Consider the following 11,762-nt stretch of genomic DNA (forward strand, 5'->3'; position numbering starts at 1 on the left):
CTGACCTACCTAATACCCTCGTAAAACACGCGGTTTTTACATGCTTTTGCGGGTCGACAGTTCTCGGGTGATTGCGCCCGGTCCCTCTTCTATGTACTGTTTAACAAGAGATACAATTTGGAGTAAAAGCTTTGCTTTTGCGGGAGTTACATTCGGGGACGGTTGGTAAAAATCGTCGATACGCGAAGAAGACTGGTATATGAAAAAAAATGAATAGAATGATAGATTTATATTACCTGCAAAGAATTATTTATTTATAATTAATTCTTACATATATAAAAAAATATATTATAATAATTAAATAAATAATTGTATGTGTAATTATTGTCTGGCATAGCGAGAGAATCACGTATGGCTGCAAAAAGGAATAATCTCTAAACAAAAGATTTCTTTTTGTAAATATAATTCTATCATTATACCATAAAATAATTACGCATTGTTACATTTAATTATCGTATATATTTTTATATAAGAATTGTCTTATATATAACTAAACAATTTTTTGGAAAAGCTATGTAGTTCTATCCCTTGAATTTTTCATACACGTATACATCTAATAATTAAATATAATAATTATCCGTGTAATTGTTTTATGTATCTCTTTCGCCTTCGTTCCTAACTCTTCGAAGGTGCATTGACTCAAACCATAATTATCGGCGCAGGGTTGAAGGCCATCCGCCGTAAATCAATTCAACGCAAATTCGCGCGCCATTTTTGGCCGCACAATTGATTCGTAATACCGCGAGTGAATCTGATAATTTGCCGGCACTCACCTTGTTGAATCACAGAGCAGCATAATATTGTGCAGAACGCCCGATAAAAGCTGCGTTCGCTTTTAAATGATATACTCGCCTGGGAGCCGGGGCGAGACTAAAGCCAGCCTTCTTTTCGAGAGAAGACGATAATTAACGCAAATGATTTATTCGCTATGGTGTCCGTCGCGTTATCCCTAGGCGATTGCGTCATTACGCGATCGTTCCTTCTTCTCGAAATGAACTTGTACGATAGTCGATGGCATATCCGCCAACGATGCGATAAGGAAGAATGAGATCCAATCCGAGAAGCGGTAAGAGGAGGTCAGGGGACACAGCGCTCTTCCCGGGAAGAAGTCGATAGAGAAAGGCATTATCATCTTATCATGACACTTGTCATGACTCATTTCACTTGGCGCATGTGTATAATAATGAACGGTTAGAAGATATTAATGATAGATTTAATATCGAAAACAATACCAGAATTTACCAGCTTGCTCCCCAAAGTAAACATTTTATCTACAAATATAAAAACAACATCTAATAAAAACAATCTCATTTACTATTCTAGCTAACACATATTAATTCACGGAATATCTTTGGATCTTCTATCAGAAAGTTTGAATATATATGTATATAGAAGCCTTTTTTAAAAAGATGGATATTTTGAAATTATTCTTGGATAGTTTTTTTTTTTAATTTGACTATTATAGATATCTTAATAATATTCTTATCTTTTCAATTAATTTTTGTCTTTTCAATGTGACTATTATTTTTTATACCAAAACAAAAATTTTATAAAAAAGTAAACTAGCATAAACAAATATGGATGTATTTTATTATATATACATTTATCTATGTTTTTATATAAAAAATCTTTTACCAAGGAACATTATTTAAGTTTTGAGATACAAACACATAAAGTTTCTATTTTTATGTGTAATTTAATGTGACAAGTTTTAATTTTATTGCTTTTTTTCAATTTCTGTTGCATATTTTTCTCTTTTAAATTGTGTTTGTATAAAATGTATGCACGCACACACACATACATACACACACACACACATATCGTACATTCTCGCGCACCGTAAAAGATAAGCAAGAATTCTACAAAGAGAGGTGTTCAAAGCTCTTTCCCTTTCTTTCACCCCTGTTTCCATTCACATCTCAGAAACGTATGGACATTTGGTATTGCCTGTCGTCAGGGATAATATCGATTCGGCAACACGCAAGCGTACAGCCCTACAAAATTGGGTCGAGCCGCGCTGTCCGGTTTTAGACGGTGGTCCACGTTGTCTAGGGTCGATAACAAGCTGGTAGATATGAATCCTGGAAGTAGGTCACCCGGAACACCCGGAATCTCACTCGCGCGATCACGGAAAACATAAACGTAACATAAAATAAATATCAAACGCGCAGGTGTATATTTTGTTGATATAGTCACCAAAATTTTATTAATACACAATCTAGCTGTCGAACGAATACGATAGTCCGATATCCGCTAAAGTGCCAAATGCTGATAATGTTCGTAATGTTCGTAAAAGCGATCGGCAAGTAGTAAAGCGCTCGGCTTAGTCAGACATGACGAGATTTTGTCTCGTAAGCCGCCCGCCGCTCCGTATGTCTCATGTATTTCCCGTGCGCGCATACAGCGCGTTTCGCATTACAACAACAAAGTATGCTTGTATGTGCCCTGATATTCTTTTTGTTGCGACCTACCCAGATTGTATTCCATACCAAATTCCGTTAGCGAATCATTACAGTATAACCGAAGTGGCGGATGGGGCGCTGCACATGCTTCGACCGAGTTATCAAAGTGTAAACGTTCGATTTAGAGAAAGAGAGAGAGAGAGAGAGAGAGAGAGATTAAAGTACGCTGAACGAAACTTACATTGCAACGATAAACGCCACCACAGGATGTATTCCGATTTAACATGATTATCTATTGATTTATCACAGAAAAAGAATGATTTTTTTTCTTAAATGCATTATTCGCAGAAATCATAAGCAGAAAATAAATAGTTATACTGCTAAGAAAAGCGATTAAATAATTTATTTTTATTTTAAAAGATTATCTTTAAAATATGAAAAAAATTCTTCTTGAATATGATAGTCTAAAAATATTACAAATGTTAGAAAAACTTATTATTATACTGTAAAAAAATTATATTCTTACAAAGAATATTTCAAACAAAATTTTATCCCTAAAAAATCAGAATAAACAAGTTAAACTTCTGTCTTAACTAATTAAAATATTAAAATGATTAGAATTCAGTATATAAATCCTAGCATAAATTTTTAATAAATTTTGATACTTATAATGAACTTTATGATAGAGTTGTGAAACTTGTGTAAGATTTGAAACACAATATATTTACTTATATAATTTAAGTTAATTATAGTCTGTACTTTTTCCGTGTCCGGTATTTATATACGGAAAAAACAATTTCATTACAGTATCTAAAAATTTAACTATAGATACAGATTAAAAAATTTTATATTAAACTATCAAAATAATTAAAAACTTTTTAAAAAAAATTAAACCAAAAAAATTAAGATTAAAATAAAATTTTTAAAAAATAAAAAATGTTTGCTCTTTTAATTATTTATTATATAAATATAGTAATCTTTCTCTAGACATATATAATAAGAATAAAATAATATATTTTGGTTAATAGGTTGAGAACTTATTTAAAAAAAAATTAGAAACTTCTGAACTGTTTTACAAAAATTTTATTTTATAATTTGACTATCCGAATTTAATTAATTTTGTTTCAATTAATTCTCTAATTTTTAAATCAAAATCCCCCTTTTTATTATAAAAAATACTAAAATTTTCACTTTTTCAATTTTTTGTGTAATTGCCGCATATTTGGTTATTTAGTAATAATAAAATACTGAATTATTCGATATCCGCCAAATTTATTGCTTAATTTTTAATATACTTTTCAAACTTTAAATTTATATGCAAACTTTAGAATCCGTTAAAGAATTATATATAAAATTGAAGAGAGTATTGTGACCTTTGAAATTATTTAATAACAATTAAATATATACATACACATATTAATATTTGAGATTTATTTTACGTAAAATATAATTAGTATCAAATACGAATTTGTATTCTAAATAAATGTGTGTGTGTGTAATACACAAAATCGAAATACTATAATATATATGTGCCATAATATAGAGCTACTGTCCGCTCGCAGGGCATGCGAAATGACTCGAGACTTGGCTTAATGATACGCGGGAAACTTTCGCGCATAATTGAGATAAATCTCGGTTGGACGTCTTGATTGAACACAGCAGACGTTCAATTAGTCTGAGTATTAATTAAGTATATCAATCCTGAGAGATAATTTCGTCCTCAATGTATTTTGTAAATCTTTTCATAGAACGGAATTTCCAATCGAAATTCGATTACTTCGTTAGATTGCGAATTAAATATAATGCCAAGTATGATATATTAGGCAACGTCGGAATATAAATGGAGCATGTAATAACTACTCAGAAAAAAATCTTTATATCAAAGATCAAATTGTAGATCCAATTATATCAGAGCGGATCTAACTTTATCAATCAATTTGTAAAATTGTATCTGCTCTAATATAATTTTATCCATAATTTAATTCTTTTGATATAATTTGATATATTTTAATATAAAAATTTTGCCCGGGTTTTATATTAATTATGGTCCCTCCTTTTTAATTATTTATGTCGTTGTAATATTTTCTCGCTTATATTAACACAGCATATTTAAATTATTAGATAAGAAAACAATTTCTTTAAAAATATTATAAAATTATGAAGAAATAACAAGTGTCAACTTCAAAAAGATATTCGATGTTTAAACTCACCCCAACGTTGTTGATAGACAAAGTTCTTTTGGCTTCACAGCAAATATTAATCACTGTTACCAAGCGTCGCTGTCCATACTAAATATATTAAATTTTTCAGTTATCAAATAAACCTTTCTTAATGAATCAACCGATTGAAGCATGATGTATCCTCGACCATTGAAAGTCGACGCGACACTGATTAAAGGTCGCATTCGTATCACGCAAACCGGCCAAATAGTCAAGAAACCTAGAACACCTTTTTTTCTCATCAGCATGTACGAGACCTTCGTAACATGTTCTTTAGCTTCGACAAAAACTCTGATAAATCAGCTGGGAAAGAAATAAATTCTTTGCCCAGGGACGGCCTTTCACCTTATTTACGCACCTTACGCGTAGTGTGTCTAATTCGCAGATGAATAACCGGTATAGATAATAATAACTGATGATAACTACAGTCAGAAATGTAACGTATATCCTGATGAAAGAAAGATAGGAGAAAGAGAGATAAGACGATGAAGCGGGTAAAATGACGGATTATCAATTTTCACACACTGATAACAACTTATTCGTTGACTTATGCCGAACTCATTGGCAGTAAAGATGTGTAGTAGAAAATATAATTGCAAGAAAACAAAATTGACATTATTTATTGTTTCGTAAATTTAAATTTAAAAAATAGAAATTTACTTATATAAAAAATATTATAGATATATAAATAATAAATATTATATTTACACTGATGATAAGCAATTACAAATAAAAATTGGAAAAAAAATTATAAATTTTGTGTCATTATAAACATCCGGAAAAATTGATAAATCTTAAAAGTCCGAGTACTACCAAAGATAAATCTTAAAAAATATCTTTTTTCTTTTATTCGTGTTATTTAATACTTTTTCTATAAAAAATATGTAAATTTGAAAAATATGATGTCATTACATTTATTTTAATATTTAAGTACCTAATTCTAAAAATTCTATTATTTAATAAAAAAAATTTTTTAACGTATTATTTCTTTAAAAATAAAAAAAAGTAGACAAAAAAACCGCCCAACGTGGGGCTCGAACCCACGACCCTGAGATTAAGAGTCTCATGCTCTACCGACTGAGCTAGCCGGGCTCGAAAACTCCCTCTTTTTAAATAGCTTTTGAAAGTAATACAAGCACTTAGTTAAAGTACAATTTAAATTATATAAACTATATAGACATGTAAATAATTCATGTAGATACAGTTTTAAAATTTACAGAATAACAACTCTAATCTAAAAGATTAATTGTTTTTTATCTGCTGTGTGTGTAGTTTTCTTTTCTGTTTATCTTATCTCACTCTTGATTTAGTAAGAAAGAAACCATAAAATCGTGGATATTATCTACGAAATTTATAACATTGACTATGTAGTTCAAGATTTACATTTTATGAACATAAAGGCGCTCCAACTAAAATTATTACAATTAAATCGTAGTCGTTCTTAGGGCGATATTCGTAGTCAAGTCTTATTTTAAAATCCGTCTCAAGCAATATCTTAAGATAAGGCTGCGAAATTTACTGCCAATACTGAAAATGTATAGTACACATAACTGGAATGAACTAGACTTTCAATACAGGGTATCGATCATGTAATTTTTCCCCTAGGGCAGAAACGTGAAAAGTGAAAAGTTTCAAGTTACTATCTCTTTCTATTCAACACAATAGAAAGAGATAGTTACATGAAACTTTTCACTTTTCACGTTTCCGCCTTAAGGAAAAAATTACATGATTGCTGCTCTGACAATGAATTTCAGAACGCAGCCAAATACGGCTCTGTGATTGGTTGATGAGATTTTATATATAAGAGCTTAAATATAAGAGCTGTCTATAGCTTTGTCTACAATAAAGATTTAAACTTTAAACCGTAAGAAATTGACTAATCACAATTGAGTATTCTTATAAAAAACTACTGTGATTGGTCAGTGTCTTATGGCTTAAAACTTATTATAGTATACAATAAATCCTTTATTGTAGACTAATGCCCGATTTCTTCACGTCCAGTTATTTTGCGGTTAAAATTATCCAGAAGATAAACTACCAGATCCATGCACGTGATTGGTTACACTTGAGATTTAGCCTCCGGATAACTTTATCGGGAAGTGAAAAAATCGGGCATAAAAGTATAAATACCAGCCTTAGGGTCTCCGCACAGACTTTTGCATAACGCATAATGCATAACGCATAAGAAAATCAATCAATCAGCGTCGTCTATTTCCCTCCCTAGGATAGAAATAAAGACCTCTGATTGGTTAATTCTCTTATGCATTATGCATTTTGTATTATGCAGAAGTCTGTGCGGCGGCCCTTAGACTTTTCTTTTTAAAATTACACACATCTAATGCATAATTCTTATCTTTAAAATATACATATACTAAAATAAATCAATTTTTATTAATTTTGCAAACATTTTTTATATAAGTCAATATGCGAATTCAAATTTGACTTTATCAACATAGGGAAGTTTCGTGCAAATTATCGCTAATTGGCTCGCATAAAACAAAATAGTTAATAAATAGATCGGCCAAATCGAGCGACTCTTCGCGCACCCGCGTTTAGTAATGGCAGTAAGGTTGTAAGCCGCAAACCATAAGTAATTGACCAATTATATTCGATTATTCTTCTCACACTCAACTATAATTGGTCAGTTTTACTAACAACATACTACTACAACCATTGTAGACCTTGCTTTAGTGTCCCCTCCATTTCCTTCTTGGTGGAGAACTTGGAGAACGGGGCCGCGTCTATATTCTGGCACCACTACCTCAGCCTGCAGATGTTCATTTGTTTTTAAAGTGCTGTGAAATTAGATTTGCACTGGGATGATTTGATAACACGTGGTTTCGGTTATAACCTTTTTCCTACGTTCAGAATCATTTTTTTCTCTAGACTATCATTCCCTTGCTCGATATATAAGTTGAAGAATCGTGAGGATGCCGCGTCCCACAAAAAATTTGAACAATGACTTTGAGCCAAAGAAAGGTTTGTATCGTTAGACGTTTCTCACTCATATGATAGAGACGCAAAGGCTTCGATCAATTACAAATTCTTGTATTAGGCCTTGATCTATTTCAAATTCGACGTTTGCAACTTTTCATTGTGATTAATTATACTGTACCGCGCATGTATTTAGCTTTTCTTTCGCTCTTTTTTTTTCTCTTTATCTTCACGTCTACGAAGTCCCACCAAAACCGTGAGCATGTTCGGACATTTGTCCTGAAAAAATTTTTGAGTTACTGATACAAATAACCGTCTTTATATTCTAATAATGATTTGTGTTCTTAAACTGATTTTGTATTCCAAGTATCTTACTGACTAAATGGTCGAGACATTTGTGAAATTAATAGGAACGGGTATCAAAAAATTAAGAAGTCTTCGCGTCTCTTCAAGATTGTTTAAATGCTCTTACTAAAATATTTAGGAAACTTTCCAATTCTTTTTAAACCTTTTTGAATTGACGTGTTGTACTTTGAGATATAATATGATCTGTTGAAAAATCTTTATAATTATGAGTACAAAAATTTTAATCATAACTGTAAAACTATAAGCATATATGTTAGTCATTGTTAAGCATTCTAGAATGTAAGATTGCGATTTTGATGATGAGAAACTCAAATACATTAATCTAATAAATAATTATTACTTATTTAAATATATAAAATGCCACAAAAATTCAAGACTGCTTATTATCTTGATTTATCTCATAATTTTGAATGTTCTTTGCAATCTTTCATTTCACTTAAATGAATTCAGCTTAAATTTCTATTATTTTGTGTTATAGCTACTCGTCGTATGCAGACTAAAATGCATATAAAAAATGACGTGATGAATCCTCCATTACGCCGCAGCAACAGACTGAAGCAGAATAAATCTTTGCCAGTTTCTGAAAGTAGTAATAAGAGTGTTAGCAGTAGTCGGGTAACCCAGAATTTCAGAAAACGAACAGCAACTGTGAATTCACAAGAACACTGTGAAGACACAATGAAAAAACTACATACCAGAAAACATTCTAATCATTCAAAGATCAATGAGATAAATGTTAAGATCCCTTCGAAAAAAACACTTCGAAAACGAACTGTAAATCAAAGCTCAGATGATGCAAATCTTGAAGGCACATCTACCAACACTCGAGCAGTTAGGTATGACCCCCACTGCATTAATACAACAATTTAATAGTATATAATATATTTGTAACCATTGTTCTGTGTGATTACTAGAAAACGTGTGTATTTTAGGCATGCTGATTCCAAGATACAATCAACATTGCCAGGAGCTAGAACCACACGCAAGAGGAAAGTTAACTCTTATGACACAAAGGTGTTGCCTGATCAAAATAAGAGCCTAACTGGTTCCCCAATTAAAAAGCGCAGGCAAACGTCCAAATTGTCATTGAGTTCTTCGGTCAAAGAGCAAAGTGGATTGAAAGAGCATGAACGATTGGATACTATAATAATCGAAGCTACTAATAACACAAATTTAGGTAATTTTTTAAAACTTATTACTGAAAGTAACTATAGATTATATTTCAAGTATGATTTGTAATTAATGTAGCTTAATTCTTGATGAAACAATTTTTTAAATAGATTATTTTATGTTACTTCATGTTATTGTATGTAATTCCATATTGATTTTTTTTTTTTTTAATAGAAAAAGAGACTTCAGAAGATTCAGCAAAATCAGATGGAACACTGCATTTTGGAGAGAACGAAGACAACGATTTTAATGATAACGATTCTGATGACAGCTATTTTGACGATGATTACAATTACTGGGGATACGATTCTTACGATGGTTACGATTATTGGGATGATTACGATTACGATAACAATTCTGATGATGATTATTGGGATGATTCTTTTAATAACAGTTCAGATTCTTCAGATGATGACGATGAAAATAATGAAGAAACAGATCATGGTAGAGATAATAATTTAATTAGGCCATTGAGATTTTTTCCAGTATATTATCCAATATATTACCAATATCCAGTATATTACCAATATCCAGTATATTACCAATATATGTATTACATGTTAGCTGGGTTCAACATATTTTAGTAATCCAATACTGTTTTCTTTAAAATTCATTTAAAGATTTGATAGAGAAGATAAAAAAGACCAATGAAAAAAAAGATATGTAAGGTACGAAAAAAGCTACAAGTACAAAAAGAAATTGGAGATGACTAAGATAAGCGCATATTGATATAGCAAAAATGCGAACTGAAAATGAAGATAATAAGACTACAAAGAAAGAATAAAACGGTCAGAGAAGACGAAAAACAAATTTGTTAGTTGCCAAAAGGAAGCAATTTCTTCACATGCCAGTATACATCTAATACATAAACTATCCGAAATTCATAGAAGTAAGAACAAATCTGTCGATATTTTGTCACGAATTGAGAGCAGTGATACCAAAGTAGGATTTAGTAAAGATTTTATAAAGGTGCGAAAATAACAAAAAAGTGAATTATAATTGTGATAATTAAAATGCAGTTCGATAGTTTTTATTTTACTATTTGTGCAACAATGCAGTTTTTATTTTCCTATTTATAAATTGGTTTCGTTCTCTTTTCAAGAGAATCGTTTGTACCATATTGCATCATTCAAAAGGAATTCGGAATAGTATGCACTCAGAATGATTGAAAGTTTGTTTGATTTAAGGAACTATGCAGTAACTATAAGCTTCTGTGATTAATTTTTATCAGTCAATAGAATGTCCTTATTAGCCTTATAGACATTTAATATTGTTTTAAATTTCTGTAATGTCCATTTTCATCAGTATAGATGTAAATTTTGATCTCAATTTGTGTTTTTATTTTTTATTAATTCTTAGAATAATAAAATTAAATCAAATTAATTGACAGAGTTAATCCACATTCCACATTGATGGAAATGGACAAAAGCGTTATAGATTAAGAATAATAGATTACACGATACTTATATATCTTGGTTTCAAAATTCAGTCAGTATTGAAAATCTAGAATATGCATGAACTGTAGATTTTCAGCACTGATGATATATATATTTAGAATGTAACCTTTGACTGAGATTACCCAGCATACCAAAATAAGATTTCTGTTATTATTAATGATTTAGTTTATCATTTATTTCATTTACTAATGTATTTCCAATCAGTTTCCGTTGAGACCTGTGCGAAAAATAAAAGAAAAATGATTAATCTTGAGCTTTTATTTCTATATACTTGTTTTATTTGGATTGTACTAGTGCATCAATGCAGTTAAAAAGAACAGGCCACATGTGTTTTCATCCATCAGCGCCTCTATGTGCACAAAATGTGCACCTTGAACTACGTAGTCAAATATCTATGAATCCCGTAGGTAATATGCATGCTTTTTGAGTCTCTTCTATGCTATGTCCACATTTATTTGGTTCTGTTTTACGCTATACCCGTAAATTTTACAATTATATGCATTCATATTTTAAATCTGTTTTATGCAAATGTGCATAATCGTGTTCTATAAATGTGCAATACCACATATACATGATATAAATTTAAATAATTGATTTGATAAGAATTCACTCACCGATTGCTGTCGCTGCTATATTCCTAGATTGCTTCTGCTGCTGCTGCTACTGCTATATTCCTTTTCCAGTTTTGATTCTGAAAATGTGATAAATATTATTTCTAAACTCAAACACAAAAGCAAGTAAAGAAATGTATCACTTGAAAAAATAGTATATTTAATACCGAGTCGCTCCATGGATGCTGCTTTCTGCTGACATCATCCTGCTATTCTCGAACCGCACATTAATAACGATCACTCGATACTTTATTCGACACTCCCGATATTACGGATAATATATCACACACGACACGAGTAAAACGTAAGACGCGCGAGAATTTCACTTGGCACGACCGTTACGTACAGTTCAAAAAATACGTGAAAAGTACGACTCGTCTGATTGGCGGCGAATAAAAAAAGAAAATATGGCAGAAAAGTAGTATGATGCGTGACGCCACGAAACGAAACCCGAAAAAAGCGCTAAGAATCGTTTGAATGTGCACGTCAAGACACACTGAATCACTGAACAAACGTAAATTTCGCTCCCAGAGTTTTGTATCTCTGTATGATGATTGCGCGACGACTAGTTTCATTATTGGCACGATCGACATTCTACCGAAC

The 11,762-nt window shown here is 31.2% G+C and overlaps 1 protein-coding gene and 1 non-coding gene across 3 annotated transcripts; one reads left to right on the top strand and one right to left on the bottom strand.

Moving 5' to 3' along the window:
- Nucleotides 1-5,640: 5,640 nt before the first annotated feature.
- On the bottom strand, nt 5,641-5,713 carry Trnak-cuu. Its single transcript has one exon. It is a non-coding gene; the product is annotated as a tRNA-Lys (tRNA).
- Nucleotides 5,714-7,202: 1,489 nt separating this feature from the next.
- Nucleotides 7,203-10,814, top strand: LOC105830603 (putative uncharacterized protein DDB_G0282133). 2 transcript variants are annotated; one of them, XM_028188757.2, is made up of 5 exons: nt 7,203-7,600; nt 8,400-8,757; nt 8,854-9,098; nt 9,266-9,535; nt 9,712-10,814. In XM_028188757.2, the coding sequence occupies exons 1-5, from the start codon at nt 7,552-7,554 to the stop codon at nt 9,756-9,758; spliced, it is 969 nt and encodes a 322-aa protein (XP_028044558.2). In that variant the 5' UTR covers nt 7,203-7,551; the 3' UTR covers nt 9,759-10,814. The 2 variants fall into 2 exon arrangements, with proteins under 2 accessions (XP_028044558.2, XP_012525472.2); XM_012670018.3 differs by having other exon boundaries at nt 7,205-7,600; nt 9,266-10,814.
- Nucleotides 10,815-11,762: the final 948 nt, after the last annotated feature.

The sequence above is a fragment of the Monomorium pharaonis genome, chromosome 3, assembly GCF_013373865.1.
Source record: "Monomorium pharaonis isolate MP-MQ-018 chromosome 3, ASM1337386v2, whole genome shotgun sequence".
Lineage (NCBI taxonomy): Eukaryota > Metazoa > Arthropoda > Insecta > Hymenoptera > Formicidae > Monomorium > Monomorium pharaonis.

Coding starts and splice junctions, on each gene's coding strand:
- LOC105830603 (XM_012670018.3), top strand. CDS start 7,552: ATGCCGCGTCCCACAAAAAATTTGAACAATGACTTTGAGCCAAAGAAA. Junction 7,601..8,399: donor TGACTTTGAGCCAAAGAAAG/GTTTGTATCGTT, acceptor TTTGTGTTATAG/CTACTCGTCGTATGCAGACT. Junction 8,758..8,853: donor ACCAACACTCGAGCAGTTAG/GTATGACCCCCA, acceptor TGTGTATTTTAG/GCATGCTGATTCCAAGATAC.